The following is a 17,442-nucleotide window of genomic DNA, read 5'->3' as shown; positions in this document are numbered from 1 at the left end:
TCATGCCAGGTCAAATGCATATCATGGGAGTGTCTCACTCCACTGTCACTCCAGAGGCAATGCCAAGTCAAATGCACACCATGTGTACAATTTCCCCCTGACAAAATATTCCACCATATTGAATTTTAATGAAATGTGTCTTTTTCACATATTCTCCTACAAATTTTGCTCAGTTTTTCAATAAATATGAAAATGCCTTTTTTTCATGTATAAACGATTCCAAACTATAAATCACAAGCTCGTCTCTTTACATTCTGTACATATAGAGTGATATATATAGAGTGATACCACATTTTGACGTCAACATTTTGGCCATTTTCACATAAAGTGCTGTTTTACAAAGGCTTTGGCATGTGATTGTGAAAGTGTGTATGTGTCATACAGTGCCCTGGAGCTGCCTGAGAATTTTGGAGCTGACACCAACTAGTAAGAAAAACACTTTCTTGTCTCGATTTATCACTTTAATTTCTTTCAGCAAATTCCTTCTAGACTGAAAATTTGACAAACGTTCACAAAAACTGACTCTAAATCTGGTTCCATTGACTTTAAAATTGGCATGCAGTGTCTTTGTCTAAGTTGCCATCATAGTGCATGAGGAAAGTCATGTATCTTAAAAAACATGGTTGTCGTTGACCAGTCAGAATAAAACGCTGTGTAGTTTTGTGCACAAATCAGTCATAGGGTGCCGCTGTCACAATTTTCAGACATATTAATGGTTTTACTGAATGTACCTACTGTCTTTCTCAGAAACAAAACAGTCCATTGCTGTTTGCAGCTATATTTTGTACAATGTTTGAATAGAACAAATAAAGTTTACCTATAAAAAGTCATGCCTATCCTGACAAGATAATTGTCATTTTTCAAGATAATGCTGTTTTCTCCTACAGCACATCCTGGACTAACATAGTCTCATCAAACAAACACTATTTAAACAAAAGATTTCATCTGCTTGATTCATCTGCTTGATTGACTACACCCTCCAGTTACTGGAGGACGTGGTCCAGGAAGTCACTCAGCAAAGTATGCTGGGAACTTATTGTATCTCTGGTGAAATCTTCCCCGAGCACTCGCGGCAGTCGGCTGATCGTCTAAGTGATCAATCAATGTTGAATCAAGCAGATTAAATGTTTTGTTTAACTGGAGTTTGTTTGATGAGACTATGTTAGTCCAGGATGTACTGTAGGAGAAAAACAGCATCTGTGTTTAATTATCTTGTCGGGATGGGCGGTATGACATATCATAAGTAAAATTTATTTGTGCTTTTTACAAAAATTGTACAAAATATAGCTGCAAGCAACAATGATGGGACTGAGCCAAACCTGTTTTGTTTCTGAGAAAGACTAAACTACATTAAAGGAGAAGTCCACTTCCAAAACAAAGATTTACAGATAATGTACTCACCCCCTTGTTATCCAAGATGTTCATGTCTTTCTTTCTTCAGTCGTAAAGAGATTGTTTTTGAGGAAAACATTTCAGCATTTTTCTCCATATAATAAACTGATATGGTTATTTTCATAAAAAATAATACAATTTAAATACTTTTTAATCTCAAACACTCGTCTTGTCTTTCTCTCCCTGAACTCTGTGTATTCTGACTCAAGACAGTTAGGGAATGTCGACAAACTCCAATCGTATTTTCTCCCTCTACTTCAAAAATCATTTCAGAATCATCCTACATCGCTGCAGAAGTACAGACACACTGTTTACAAAGTGAACATGCAAAGAAGATCAAACACCCTTAACAAAAAAGGTAAAACAGTGATATGGGACGATTTTGAAGTTGAGGGAGAACATGAGATGGGAGTTTTTCCACATACACTAACTGAACTGGAAAAAACAGTCCATGCAGAGTGAGACAAGACGAGCGGTTGAGATTAAAAAGTATTTAAATTGTATTATTTTTATGAAAATAACCGATCGTTTCGCTAGATAAGACCCTTCTTCCTCGGCTGGGAACTGCATTTGTGATTGTTTGAAGCCACATTTAAACTACATTTTGGAAGTTCAGAATCGGGGCACCATATCAGTCCATTATATGGACAAAAATGCTGAAATGTTTTCCTCAAAAAACAATTTCTTTACGATTGAAGAAAGAAAGACACGAACATCTTGGATGGACTTCTCCTTTAAATAAAACCATTAATATGTCTGGAAATTGTGACAGCACCACCGTATGACTGATTTGTGTTTTCAAATATTGCACAAAACTACACAGCGTTTTATTTTAAATAATTTCTGGATGTTGACTGGCCAACGACAGCCATGTTTTCAAGAAACATGACTTTCTTCATGCAGTATGATGGCAACTTAGAAAAAGACATTGCACGCCAGTTTTGAAGTCATTTGGACCAGATTCAAAGCTAGTTTTCATGAATTTTGTCAAATTTTGTAAGAACGTTCCTCCAGGTTTGTTGTATATTTTGGGAACAGAGAATCACAAATCTCTAATCTCAAGTCATTTTCCTAATTTGTTGCAGAGCTCAAGCATGCAGGCTGAAACAGGAATTTCCAAAATTCTCAGGCAGCTCCAGGGCACTGTATGACACATACAAACTTTCACAATCACATGCCAAAGCCTTTGTAAAACAGCACTTTATGTGAAAATGGCCAAAATGCTGACGTCAAAATGTGGTAACACTCTATATATTATACAGAATGTAAAGAGACAAGCTTGTGATTTTTAGTCAAACTGTTTTGAGTATGAAAAGGCCATTTTCATCTCTCTTGACCAGCAGGTGTTGCTGTTCCAAAACTGAGCAAAATTTGTAGGAGAAGATGTGAAAAAGACACATTTCATTAAAATTCAATATGGTGGAATATTTTGGAGGTGGAAATTGTACACATAGTGTGCATTTGACTTGGCATTGCCTCTGGAGTGACAGGAAACAAATTTGTTTTGTCTCACTGCATGTTTAACTTGCATAAAGCATGACAAATGTTTTTTTTTTTTTTATTATTATTTACATCTAAAATATAGGCCATTGTAATGTAAAATTCTTGTGTAAAAGAGGAGGAGTTTGAAAATCTGACAGATATAAAGAGTGTTTGTGTCAGACTGAACAACACAGATGGTGAGTTACTGCTTCATTCTTCATTTTCCTACTGAATATTCAGACGTTTGTATAACTTTCAGAAAAAGAAGATTGAACATGAAAATGTTTCTGTTATTTTCATCTAGATAAAACAGATCTCTGCTGTGACGACAGATTGAGAAGATGGCAGTAAGTTCATCAGTAACTCTACATTATTACAGACGTTTTCAGCTTCATTTCAGTGTGATGTTCATCTCTTTCTCTCTGTCTCGTGTAGATGATGGTGTTTTTGGTGGCTCTTCTCCCGTTTTTACTGGTGAGCGGATGCAGTCAGGATGAAGACATGCTGGTTGACTGTTCTGACGTCTATAAATCAGGACAAACAGTCAGTGGGATTTACTCCATCTATCCAGCAGGTGATTTTCCTGTCTGGGTTTACTGTCAGATGATCTCAGATGGGAAAGATGAAGATAAAGGACAATGGACGGTAAGAATGTGACTCTAGATCATTAAACTCACATCAGAACATTGATCATGAATCATATATTGTATATAAACCCATCACAGGTGATTCAGAGGAGAATGGACGGCAGTGTGAATTTCTATCGGCCGTGGAATCAGTACAAGAGAGGATTTGGGAATGTGGAGGGTGAATACTGGCTGGGTAAGATCTCACAGCGTGTGTCCGTTTGTGTGGATGTTCATGTCCAGTGTTTGCTTGAACATGTTCTTCATGTGTGTGTGTGATCAGGGCTGGAGAACATGTACCAGCTGACACGTAAGAACAAGTACATGCTGAGAGTGGATCTGGAGGACTTTGAAGGAAATAAAGTTTTCGCTCTGTACTCGTCCTTCTCTGTGGATTGTGAAACTGATGGGTATACACTGCATGTTTCAGGATTCACTGATGGAGGAGCTGGTAGGATAATTTCATTTATACTTATGAAACTCATTGCTATTGGGTTATTGTATTCATTGATGCTCTTCCTGTCTACAGGTGACTCTTTATCTGGCCATAATGGATTCAAGTTCTCCACCTTTGATAAGGACCAAGATGTCTATGAACATAACTGTGCAAAAACGTTTCTTGGGGCATTTTGGTACTCAAACTGTCACAACACAAACCCCAATGGTGTGTATTTATGGGGTGACGATCCCACTTATTACGCTATTGGAAATGTTTGGTCAGCATGGAAGAATTACAATGTTGGTATGAAATCCATCAGCATGAAGATCAAACCTGTGTTTTAGAAACATTACAGTGGTTTTCAGAAATAAGCAACAAAATCAATTTCATGTTAACTGTGTAACTCAGTGAATCATGTGGGAATATCACAAATATCCTAAACTTATGCCTGATTGTTCTTCTTTGTTTTGGGTCACTTCTTTGGTCATTTATACTTTTGAATAATGAAGTAAAGCAAGAAAGGAGTGTTTGGCTTCTGAGTTACTCACACATTGCATATATACAGCGATGAATGAGCTTTGTACCACAAAGAAAAACTTTATCTGTGTGTTTGGAAGAGCGTGTGTAAATCACAGACTGTGTTATGGTGCAAAAATGATATATAATAAATACATTAATTGTCAATGCTGTTCGCTGGTACTATGTTGACTAATCATATGTGTATATTTATAGAGATGGACGGCTCCGATTTACTTATCCTAAATAAATAAACAAACAAAAACTGGTTCTGTACCACTTACATAAATTACATATTCAAAAGAGTGAATTAGCACCAATCAAAATGTCATTATGAAAGGTAAAAATACTTCTTTTTTTTTTTTTTTTAAGAGAGTTCAGTGTTCTAAGTGGGCAATCTTCTAACACAACACTAACACTAACGCAACCTACTCAGGAATCTGGTAATTTTTTAGACAAGCTGTTGCGCCAAAGTCAGGTGCACACTATGATTAGCCAAAATATCTCAATTGTGCAGTATATCCACTGAAAGCTGGACATTTTTAAAACGGTGACATCCCTGTAAACAAGTTTGTCTTAAATCAAAAATCATGAGAATTTATGAGAATCTGAAGGCATGTCAAATTGCTTTCAGTATGGGTGTTTACCCAGCTCTACACAGTAAAATCCACAGAGTAAAATTAACTCTATTCAGAGAACATTTGGTCCCTCTCTAAATAGAGTTAAATTAACACTGAAGCAGAGTTAAAGTTGATCAGATAATTAAGTGATCAATTAAAAGGTGATTGAGCATTAGTGATGAACACCTGCTGTTAACAAGCAGAATCAATAAAGAACAGAGAAACACAAGAACTACAACTGATTTCAGTCACATATTAAATCAACTGAAATAAAAAAAAAAGTCATTAAATCTCTCAAGATCTCAACAGATGATGATTAAACAACTCCACAAACAGCATCACCAGCTTCACTTATTATTAACCAGACTGACTTTATTTTTGTCACACGTCTACAGAAGCTTTTATTTAGATTTACAGAGGATCAAAAGTTGTTTTAGTGGTTAAAATGACGCTACCATCATGGAGATCAGCATTTGTTTTAGTTTAGCTCTTGACCCTTCAGTTTTTGGGTTAGATCTCTGTTTAACTGTATATGTAATGTTGTAAAATGGAGTGGTCAATGCTTTAAATAATGATTTTAATTGACTTTTTATATTGAGATGTTTATTGTGAGATGATTCAATTACACCCAGGGTAACTTTTTCTTAATTTATGCATTTCGATAACCACAACCAACCCTCTGAAACTTCAGCAATAAAAAGAAAAAAAAAAAAAAAAAACTATGATGTAATACTTAAGAATAATTAAACACCACTGTTACTCAGAGTCACACAGACATCAAGTACCAGCATATGAATCTCAACAATGGTGACAATCAACAAAATGCTTCATGCTGCAATGCATGCTGGGTAACAACACAGTAAAAACTCCCATCATGCACTGCAGTATGAATAATTATTGTCACCACTGTTGAGGATCATATGATAAGTGTTCATGTCTAAAATCCTGAGCAGATACACCTCTTTTTTTTCAAAATTGAAGCTTTATGGTGGTGATTGTTTAATAGGACCTTTTTTCAGCAATATGCCCATAAATAAACCAAAGAGAAAGATCGCTTCATAACGTTCACACAAATAAGCTATAAGCAGAAAGTGTAAAATAATCTGTTGTGTCAAACATTTAATTCAGCAATACATAAATGTTTGCTGTGAAACAAAATTATAATTGCTTAGAAGCAAAATTATTGTAAGTTATTAAAAGGGTCAAGAGACAAACTAAAGCAAACCTTGACCACAATTATGGTGGCATTATGTTTTTATTATTATTATTATTATTATTATTATTATTATTACAATTAAGCCAGTCTGCTTAGTAATGAGTGAAGCTGGTGATGCTGTTTGTGGAGTTGTTTAATCAGATTTTGAGAGATTTAATGTCTTATTTTATTTCAGTTGATTTAATCTGTGGTTGAAATCAGTTGTAGTTCTTGTGTTTCTCTGTTCTTTAGTGATTCTGCTTGTTAACAGCAGGTGTTCATCACTAATGCTCAATCACCTTTTAATTGATCACTTAATTATCTCTTTAACTTTAACTCTCCTTCAGTGTTAATTTAACTCTGTTTAGAGAGGGACCAAATGTTCTCTGAATAGAGTTAATTTTACTCTATGAATTTTACTGTGTAGCCATGGAGAGTATGAGATTTATACATCCACTCTGATTGTTGTCCCACCCCTGGACTATTTGTATTGGTTTTTCCTTTATTTCCACATATGATGTTAATGTTTCTGTCCTTGTTATTGTCATTATTAGTTAATCACCTGCACCTGTCTGACTATCATTAGCCTACCTTTATAAGTTGTATTCAGTTTAGTATTTTTTTGTCTGGTCTCGTCAATGAGTATGTGTGTTCCTGCCTTGCTTTTGTGGATTTACCTGTGTGGATTATATTAAAGACTTTTCATTGCATTTCATCTTAGTGTTGCGCCTTTCATCTCACGAGTTGTGACAATTGTGTGTCTTTCTCTTGAGGTCATACATCATCATCTCAGACTGAATCAGAAAACACAGCAGCAGTTAATGTCTCGTATATCTATTTTCATTATTTTCAATGATGACACAGGAGCACAGAGCACACCACCATCAACCATAGATTTCTATAATACAGCGTGCACATTTGCAATAGTTTTTTTTCTTTTCTTTTCTTTTTTTTCCTTCATTTTGCGTGCATGTGTGTCTTACTTCTCATCAGGCTCAATGAATTCACACAGCTTTTTGCCTTGCCAAACTATTATTATCACATGTTATGCTGCAGCCATATGTGTCACGATCCTGTCGTGGTGTACGGGGAATAACGCAGGAGGAGAGCGGAGATCCGAATAGTGTAGTTTATTAGAAAAATCCAAGGTGAACACAAAAACAAACGAAGGGAAAACAGCCGGGAACCAGAACCAACGATGGACGGAAAAGAATGACAATATAATCACCGACAAGACACCAAGGGGACAACCAAACTTAAATACACTAAACAAGCCAATCAGAACGTGACGGGTGCAAAAGACAGACAATGACGTGAAAACAAGAACAGGAACCGGAAGACCAAATAAGGGCACACACAGGGAAAACAACGACAAACAGTCCAAATGGTACACAACGGTCTGACATTACCCCCCCCCCCCCCCCTCTTATTCAATTCAATTCAAATTTATTTGTATAGCGCTTTTCACGATACATATCGTTGCAAAGCAGCTTTACACCAAATTGACATTTTTACAATACATGTAGTAGTAGCTTGATGTACATATGGCAGAGATGTGTGGTAAAGATCAATTAATGACGTAATCAAACAGACAAAGAACACTATAAATTAGTAGCAGAATTCGGTAGTGCTGTATGTTGTTTCAGGGTTGGCATCATCTGAAGTCCTCTGTGGGGTTGGCATCATCTCTTCTTAAGTGTTCTGGATCCACACTGGAGCTTGTGAATAGTTACCATGGGGTGACACCCATGGCAGGCAACAGAGAACAAATAGGAACATAATTAGGGTGGAAACTAAGAAAAGGAAGGTTTGTTAAACCAGAGCTAAAAGCCATTTGACCAGATATAGCTGCAGAAAAAGTTTATGAGATCATGGAATGCTTGGCTAAAAAGATGTGTCTTTAATCTAGATTTAAACAGGAGAGGGTCCGGGAGTTATCAGGAAGGCCAGAGGCTGGGCCAAATGTGAGTCCAGGTGGCCATGGCTGAACAGGCGCTGACTCTGGAGGGGTGGGAGCCGACTCCCTGGAGGATAGTGCGGGCAGACCCTGGAGGCAATAGCTGCTCCAGGGTGGATCAGACTCTGGAGCCATGGCGGGTTAGGGGCGTGGAGTCAGGAGCAGACTGTCCTGGAGGGCGCGTCCGGGAGTTCGGACTCCATGGCTGGGCGCGCAGTCCAGGTGGCCATGGCTGAACAGGCGCTGACTCTGGAGGAGGAGCCGACTCTGGAGGGCGCGCAGACCCTGGAGGGCTCGCTGGAGGAGGAGCAGACTCTGGAGGGCATGCAGGAGGGCGCGCTGGAGGAGAGCTCTGGAGGGCTCCAGAGGGCGCGCAGACTCTGGAGGGCTTGCTGGAGGAGGAGCAGACTCTGGAGGGCGCGCAGGAGGGCACTCGCTGGAGGAGGAGCAGACTCTGGAGGGCGCGCAGGAAGGCGCGCTGGACAGAGCTCCGGCTCCGGAGGGCGCGCTGGAGCCTTCCAGGGCAGCGCGGGCAACTGCGTCAAGGCCAGGGACCTAGGGAGAGCAGGGATAGAGGAGGTAGAAACAATAGGAGGAGAAGCAGAGAGTTCATAATTTAACGCCGCCTCCACGGGAGGCTCTACAGCCGAAGCTGACACCTCAGGAGGCATTGGCGCGGCTTCTCCGGCGGAAGAGATTTCTGTAGTGGACTTGAGTCTAGACGAGAGCTCTGCCTCTGGAGGGCGCGCTGGAAGTAGCTCGGGCTCTGATGTGCGCGCTGGAGGAAGATCGGGCTCTGGAGTGTGTGCGGGCTCTTGACTTGGCTCAGTGATAGCAGCTGCTACTTGACTTGGCTCTGTGATAGCAGCTGTAACTTGACTTGACTGAGGAAATGTAGCTGCAACGTGACTTGACTCAGGAACCACAGCGGTAATGTGACTGGACTCAGGAACACCCGCTATAACTTGGCTTGACTCATGGGGAACAGCTGTGACTTTACTAGATTCAGAAATGACAGCTTTGGCTTGACTTGACTCGGAAGCTTGACTGGACTCGGAAAGCACAGCTGTCACTTGATTAGACTCGGGGGATGCAGACGTTACTTGACTAGACTTAGTAGATGCAGCCACAACTTGACTTGATTCAGAAGACGCATCTGAAACTTGACTTAACTCAGGAGATGTGGCCGCAGCTTGACTTGACTCCGCGGAAGCAGTTGCAGTTTTATTCGACACAGGAGACGCAGCTGCAACTTGACTTGACTTTGTAGATGCAGCTGAAACTTGACGTGCCTCAGGAAACACAGCGGAAATTTGACTTGACTTATGAAACACAGCTGCCACTTGACTGGGCTCGGAGACTTGACTTGACTCAGGAGAAGCAGCTGCAACTTGACTGGACTTAGGAAACACAGCTGAAACTTGACTAGACACTGGAGAGGCAGCTGCCACTTTACGGCGCTTCTTGCGATTAATGGCCGCGGCGGGAGTCCGAGCTCTGGTCGCGGGCGCAGTGGGAGTCCGAGCGCTGGCCGCGGGAGGCGGCGTCTGGGAGCTGGCCGCAAGCTCTGGGCTGAGGGCGAAGGAGGAGTTCTGGAGAACTGGAGTGAGTGAGGGAGGACCGGAGGGAGCGGGCTCGTTGGAGCCGCACGTGGAGAGTTCCGGCTGGTGGTGAGCTGGAGCGGCCGCGTGTTTACAAATGGGGGGAAGATGAGAATCTTCCACATCGACAAGGAACTCGGAATGACAAAGGGCAAGGATATATTTGATAAATTCCGCAACCGGTTTGCGGCAATCGTCGGGAGTTATTAAATTGAACAAACTATCATCGTTTAGCCCCATTTGAAAACACGCGAGATGTACGACGCTCAGAAAATCCTCCATGTAATGCTCCAACGGCCTCCCTGCCTGCTGGATATTAAACAAATACTCCTCAGCCCAGAGCATCTTGTGTCGGTCGGTGATTCTGTCACGATCCTGTCGTGGTGTACGGGGAATAACGCAAGAGGAGAGCGGAGATCCGAATAGTGTAGTTTATTAGAAAAATCCAAGGTGAACACAAAAACAAACAAAGGGAAAACAGCCGGGAACCAGAACCAACGATGGACGGAAAAGAATGACAATATAATCACCGACAAGACACCAAGGAGACAACCAAACTTAAATACACTAAACAAGCCAATCAGAATGTGACAGGTGCAAAAGACAGACAATGACGTGAAAACAAGAACAGGAACCGGAAGACCAAATAAGGGCACACACAGGGAAAACAACGACAAACAGTCCAAATGGTACACAACGGTCTGACAATATGCTAAAATGATTTGCCACACCAATCTATACTCCAATATAGATTTAAAACAATGAAATAAAAATAAATAAATAATAATAATAAAAATATCACACTGACATACGTATTTAGACACTTTTGTGGAATTTAGCTCAGGTGCATCCTGTTTCTCTGGATCATCTTTAAGATGTTTCTACACATTGACTCAGAGTAGATCTGTGGAAAATTCATCCAACTAGACAAGATTTGCAAAGGTGCACACCTGTCTATTTAACATCCGACAGATGAAGATGCGTATCAGATCAAAAGCCGAGTCAAAGGAACTGCCTGAAACAGGAGTGTGTTGAGACACAGATCTGGGAAGTTTGCTTTGTTATCAGATAAAGACTGAACCAATATTTTCTGTCCTGAATTTACTTTAAGTCACATGACTTACAGCTTTGTGTATGAATATATGAACATGCATCCTCATCATACACTATTGTCTGCTCATTTCATCAGCAGTTATTCACAGTTCCTGTATATTTATAAACGTTTTATGAACATCATGAACGTCATGCTTTTTGCTTTTCGGACCAGCCATGAAAATTATTTAAAACAGCCAATAAAATCTACCAAAAAGTTATAACATTTTAATATAAGTCAAAGATCACCATGTTGAAGCTCTGTTGAAGAACTGGATTGAACTGGACGTCCGAGACTTGGAAGCGCTGGAATCTGTGGTCGGCCAAACTCTGTGGCCACAAATGTTTGAGGGACAAACCCCTCTCAAAAATGTTTCAGGGAAGGTTCTTCAAAAGAGCTTCAACATGGTGATCTTTGACTTAAATGTTATAACTTTTTTGTAGATTTTACAGATTATTGGCTGTTTTGAATAATTTTCATGGCTAAACGTTCATAAAACGTTTATAAAGCTCAGGGTTTGTCCCTTGAGCTTTGGAACTTTGACTCACCACTGATTCCAGCAGTTCCAAGTCCAATAGTCTTGAGGTTTTTTGCACCCCGTCAGCAGCTCTTTCTGTAAAGGCATCTGTCATCTTGTATGTTTGTTCCACACACACTTCCCTTCCGTCTGCCTGTCCTGATCCTCAGATCCACCATGGTCGTCTTCTGCTCCATTAGCTCTGCTAATCACCCACACCTGTCTCTTGTGAGCGCCTCGTTATCTTGAGTATTTATACCCCAGTGTATTTTTAGATGCTATAAATACATCTCAGAATAGTCATGAAAATTGTCTGAATATTAAATAATGTAAACCCAATTACACATTTAAATGAATCATGTGGGAAAATCTGGATAAATGTAAATTAAGAACTTCAACATGGTGATCTTTGACCTGTAGTAAAATGTTATGTTTTGTAAACGTTGCAGATTCTTGGCTGTTTAAAGTCAAAAACAGCCAAGATGAAATGAGCAGACAGTAGTGTATGATGAAGATGCATGTTCATATATGCATACACAAAGCTGTAAGTCATGTGACTTAAAGTAAATTCAGGACAGAAATATTGGTTCAGTCTGTATCTGATAACAAAGCAAACTTCCCAGATCTGTGTCTCGACACACTCCCGCTTCAGGTTTCAGGCAGTTCCTTTGACTCGGCTTTTGCTCTGATACGCATCTTCATCTGTCAGATGTTAAATAGACAGGTGTGCACCTTTACAAATGAATGTTCCACAGATAAACTCTGAATCATCTTAAAGACATGATAAAATATGATAAAAAAATCACACCAAAAGGTTGGCATATTTATGTCAGTGTGATATTTATTTTCGTTTCTTTTTTCTTTTTTTTAAGTTACGAAGTTACCATTACGAGGTATGGAGTGACTGGAAAAAATAATAATTTAAGGGAGTGAATACTTTTGCAAGGTACTGTATATATCATATTTCCACTGCATTAATAAACCCAAAAATGTTATGACTTCAAACGAATTACAACTTTAAACAACAAGCACACATTTTTATTCCAAATACTAAAGTTGTCCCTAGGATGAACTACAACATGTATGATTTGTCTTTGTACAAGACACCTGGGTAAATGCTTGTTCTTCATAGAAAAAGATGGTAGCGTGTGCTGGGCTGGATTTAGATAGGAAGATTCTTGTTTTGATCACATAGCCTGTTTATGTATCTGTTGTGTGCAAGGAGATAAACACATCAGCATATCAACATGATGCAAGTGTTGACTCGTTTTATTAGGAAATGCTTTTCGGACCAAAAATGAAGAAAACATTATTGGTTTACTCAGTTGCACAGTTAAGAAAGAAAAGCAAAACCTTAAACACACTGTTTCTACAGCACATGTTTGATCTTCATGCTGATGGATTTCATGCTGACAGTGAAACTGTTTTTCCAGGTTGACCAAACAACACCAATCCCGGAATAGGTGTCGTCTTCTCCCCATAAGTACATGCCATTGGGGTTTGCGGTGTGACAGAATTTGTACCAAAATGCTCCCAGATTCTCTTTAGCACAGTTATTTCCATAGGCATCTTGGTCATTGTCAAAGGTGGAGAACTTCTGGTTATTGTGGTAGCTCAACGAGTCGCCTGCAGAGAGGAAGAGCATCACTAAGGACAGTTATGCAACTGGAATGAGTTTTCATGAATATGAATGAAAGTGTCCTACCAACTCCTCCATCCTTGAACCCCGAAACTTGTAGCGTATACCCGTCAGCTTCAGGACCCACAGAGAAGGACGAGTACAGAGCAAAACCTTTCCTTCCTTCAAAGTCCTCCAGATCCACTCTCAGCATGTACTTCCTGTTGCGTGTCAGCTCATACATGTACTCCAGCCCTGATCACACACACACATGAAGAACCAGTGTTTGATTTGGATGAACATCCACACGGATGCACATGAAGAACACAGTCAACCAAACACTGGACATTCTGCTGGAATATAAATATTTTTTTAATTTTAATGTCATTCCAGCCATAATATACAGTGGCCCCAAAACATAATTGGTCTTTGTTGGACACTTAAGTCCAATAAAATGTTGTAAAAATTCATTGCATTATTTTCAAAACACTAAGCCTGTCGCATCTGTGCTTAATGCTGAAGCTCCGCTAAAAGCCCAAATATACTTGATACTGGGTCATTCTATAATTGTGGGTAGATCTCATGTCCATGAAGTATATTTTTTATATATTTTCATCAATACAAAGCCCAGATGCTTAATTTTCTAGTACACAATTATATTTTTCCCAATCACACTACTATGTGTTATAAAAGCCATATCTTTTGTTCAAAAATGATGTTTATATCTCATACAACCCTGGTCTTCAGCTGTCCGGTTTTGTAAAGTTGCTCATTCTACTTTGCATTTAATGCATAAAAATTACATCAAATATCAATTCATTTCATAGTTTTGCCTTCAGTTAGATTAGGTTATCCAGACATTTGGGTGTGCGCTTTAAAAATAATAAGTGTTTATTGTGATATAACTTGTTTTATTTGTGTCTGAAAAACCACTGTCAACAAAGTTACCCACTAGAAAACCCCCCCTCAAAAAGGAATGGTTTGTCCCATTCTCACATAATTTGCACAGTATGATGATATTTCCTCTAGAAACACATGGATGAAACACTAGAAGTTCTGTTCTCTCTTTCCCCTAATATTGGTTAAACTAGCAAACCTGTGTCAAGAGTGGATTAATGTTCATGTCTTTCTTTCTTCAGTCGTAAAGAAATTATATTTTTTGAGGAAAACATTTCAAGATTTTTCTCCATATAATGGACTGATATGGTGCCCCGATTTTGAACTTACAAAATGCAGTTTAAATGAGGCTTCAAACGCAAATTTGCGCCATCAAATCACAAATACAGTTGTAAACGATCCCAGCCGAGAAAGAAGGGTCTTATCTAGCAAGACGATCAGTTATTTTCATTAAAATAATACAATTTAAATACTTTTTAATCTCAAACACTCGTCTTGTCTTTCTCCCTGAGACTCTGAACTCTGTGTATTCTGGCTCAAGACAGTTAGGGTATGTTGAAAAACTCAGATCGTATTTTCTCCCTCAACTTCAAAAATCATTTAAAAATCATCCTACATCGCTGCAGAAGCACCGACAAAGTCTTTACAAAGTGAACATGCAAAAAAGATCAAACACCCTTTAACAAAAAAAGGTAAAACAGTCATATAGGACGATTTTGAAGTTGTGGGAGTAAATGAGATGGGAGTTTTTCGACATAGCCTAACTGACATTAACTGGAATGCACAGTTAGAGTATAAAAATTGTATTATTTTTATGAAAATAACCGATCGTTTTGCTGGATACGACCCTTCTTCCTCAGCTGGGATCGTTTACAACCACACTTGTGATCGTTTGAAAACTACATTTTGGAAGTTCAGACTCGGGGCACCATATCAGTCCATTATATGGAGAAAAATCCTGAAATGTTTTCCTCAAAAAACATAATTTCTGTACGAGTGAAGAAAGAAAGAGATGAACATCTTGGATGACAAACGGGTGAGTACATTATATGTGAATCTTTGTTTTGGAAGTGGACTTCTCTTTTAACAAGTTTTGTTTATGAAAATATGTTTCTAAACATACCATATGCTCAGTTGTTCTAGGCTTCCACGTTGAGTACAGGCCCAAAACACTAGAAATGTCAACTAAGTTACCTGTCAACTGTGTTACCCAGTAAAGCATTGTCCACATTGTGGACAGCAGCAAACATATTCCTACAGATCACCTTTATTTATATAGCACTTTATAGAATATAGATTGTTTCGTAAGCAGTTATGTAAGGTCATGTCTGGGACCGAAACAAAGCTTTTTTCTTTACATTGTCAAATTCTAAATTTACGCCTAATTATAGAATGACCCTACTATATACTTTACACTATGCTTGAATTATACTTAGTTAACCGTGCGTGTGGTTGGACGTGTTCGGCACATGCGCACTACATTTGTTTTTGCTTGCTCAACCAGTTGTACATGCACTGTTGTAAAATCCGGCTGCGCGCTGACAGTGCATGTGTGAGTGACTGTGTGAGAAGTGAAAATTATGGAGCGAGGACAAAAGAAGTAAGAGCCACATTTATAATTTGATTTACAATGATTTTTTTATCGCAGCTGGTTTTGAGGTGGTTTAACGGGTGTACGAAGTAATTTGTCCTCAAGTTCACTCAGGTGTAGTTCATCACATTCACAAATTTCACAATCAAAAGTGTCCAAAACTTCATTTTCAGTGATATTTACTGCATGTATTTTGAAACATAAACTTAATTTTGTCAAATATAGTTTGTGCTATGTTTGTCTAAAATAAATGACACTTGTTTTGATATTTTGTCATAGGGTTAAGACATTTACACATTTTTATACTAGTGCCTTAAATGTCCAGTAAAGGTTGTAAGTTTTCACTCAACCCAAAATCACTCATGAATTGTTACCCAGCCAGTATTCGCCCTCGGTGGCCCCGAATCCTTTCTTGTACTTTTCCCACGGCTGATAGAAATTAATACTGCCGTCCATTCTCCTCTGAATCACCTGTGATGGGTTATAGCACTTATCATTTTAAAGGCTTATTGTATGTTATCTATGTAAGCTTGAATATTTAAAAAGTGTGATTCGTACCGTCCATCCTCCGTTGTCTTCATTTTTCCCATCTGAGATCATCTGACAATAAACCCAAACAGGAACATCACCTGCTGGATAGATGGAGTAAATCCCACTGACTGTTTGTCCTGATTTATAGACGTCAGAACAGTCGAATGGTTTGAATCCACAAACAACAGACGCCGTGAAAACAGAGAGCAGAGCCGCGACAAACACCGTCATCTAGAGAGAAAAGACTGATCATGTACCTCATTTGTGTTTAAAACACACTGAAGTTAAACCAACGTGAAGAATAATACACATGCATTCATAATCTGTTCAGTAAATACTGAAGAATAAAAGAGTAACTCACTGTTTGTGTCATGATGACTGAGGCCGAGATGTTCAGATCACTGGATCTTCAGTCACTGAGTGCTTTATTTAGACCATTTACTGTTTTTTTCAACTCAACCGTTATCAGCATGAAACTGTCTTTTAAACTCATTCTTGTATTGTGCAATAATGTTGAAATATCAACCATTCATGCAAGAAAAGCATCCATTGGTCCATTCGATTGTTTTGCGCAATATGTGCATTTGACTGTTTTAGTTTAAAAACACATTCAAGCAAACACTGGACATGAACATCCACACAAACGGACCTGATTTATAGACGTCAGAACAGTCGAATGGTTTGAATCCATCAGAAACAAATACAACAAAGAGAGAGAGACATGATCACCATCCTCATTTATAATGATCAAATCACAATGACATTACAATAAAAGTAAAAAGAGTCACTATAGCTGTGATTGCCATCTTCTCAAACTTTTCTCAGCTGATCAAAGCAGAGATTTACTTGTATTTTCTTTTTAAATCTTGAAGGAAGCAAACCTAAAAATCAGATTATTGTTGTGTGGTCATGTTTTTATCTAAATGACTCTGTTTCACAAATGTCATAGTGTTCTGTGAGGGAAATGAATAAAGCAGTAACACTGTTTGTGTTGTTCAGTCTGACACAAACACTCTTTATACATTTGTCTGATTCTCAGGCTCCTCCTCTGTTAAAGGGGAAATTCCTATTGCAAGACTCTTGATTCTTGGCACAAGCTGAATTTGCCTGTTTCCACTGCTGTTTATTTATTTACAAGCTTTTTGTTTTTATTTTGACATGATAGAGAAAGAACAGCAAGAGACAAGCATATCATTATGTTTCAGAGCATCAATGCACCTCTGCAGATCGATCATTTAATTTGGGTTCAATGAGCATAGAAAAGTCTACACAATCGATGAGTCACTCGCATCTTCAGCTGAGCTGTTATCAGTAAGAGCATCTGCATTTGAGTCACTCTTGCCCTGCACAATGTTGAAATACTAACT

The 17,442-nt window shown here is 38.9% G+C and overlaps 2 protein-coding genes across 2 annotated transcripts; one reads left to right on the top strand and one right to left on the bottom strand.

Annotated features, from left to right (window-relative positions):
* Positions 1–3,077: 3,077 nt before the first annotated feature.
* LOC127164207 (microfibril-associated glycoprotein 4-like) lies at positions 3,078–4,590 on the top strand. The gene is made up of 5 exons (XM_051108007.1): positions 3,078–3,221; positions 3,310–3,519; positions 3,600–3,696; positions 3,784–3,951; positions 4,030–4,590. The coding sequence occupies exons 1-5, from the start codon at positions 3,216–3,218 to the stop codon at positions 4,281–4,283; spliced, it is 735 nt and encodes a 244-aa protein (XP_050963964.1). The 5' UTR covers positions 3,078–3,215; the 3' UTR covers positions 4,284–4,590.
* An 8,099-nt stretch (positions 4,591–12,689) lies between these two features.
* On the bottom strand, positions 12,690–16,538 carry LOC127164194 (microfibril-associated glycoprotein 4-like). Its single transcript, XM_051107982.1, has 5 exons — positions 16,437–16,538; positions 16,103–16,306; positions 15,919–16,015; positions 13,144–13,311; positions 12,690–13,064 (listed from the first exon to the last, which is right to left on the bottom strand). Exons 1-5 carry the CDS (start codon positions 16,446–16,448, stop codon positions 12,808–12,810), a joined length of 738 nt encoding a protein of 245 aa, XP_050963939.1. The 5' UTR covers positions 16,449–16,538; the 3' UTR covers positions 12,690–12,807.
* Positions 16,539–17,442: the final 904 nt, after the last annotated feature.

Source organism: Labeo rohita, chromosome 1 (genome assembly GCF_022985175.1).
Source record: "Labeo rohita strain BAU-BD-2019 chromosome 1, IGBB_LRoh.1.0, whole genome shotgun sequence".
Classification (NCBI taxonomy): Eukaryota; Metazoa; Chordata; class Actinopteri; order Cypriniformes; family Cyprinidae; genus Labeo; species Labeo rohita.
The sequence above is the reverse complement of the archived record's forward strand: the minus strand, read 5'-3'. Positions and strand labels throughout refer to the sequence as shown.

Excerpts from the sequence above, each read along its gene's own strand:
- LOC127164207 (XM_051108007.1), top strand. Across the intron at positions 3,520-3,599 it reads AAGATAAAGGACAATGGACG|GTGATTCAGAGGAGAATGGA; the intron begins GTAAGAATGTGA and ends AACCCATCACAG. Across the intron at positions 3,697-3,783 it reads GGAGGGTGAATACTGGCTGG|GGCTGGAGAACATGTACCAG; the intron begins GTAAGATCTCAC and ends GTGTGTGATCAG.
- LOC127164194 (XM_051107982.1), bottom strand. Across the intron at positions 16,016-16,102 it reads AAGACAACGGAGGATGGACG|GTGATTCAGAGGAGAATGGA; the intron begins GTACGAATCACA and ends AACCCATCACAG. Across the intron at positions 13,312-15,918 it reads CGAGGGCGAATACTGGCTGG|GGCTGGAGTACATGTATGAG; the intron begins GTAACAATTCAT and ends GTGTGTGATCAG.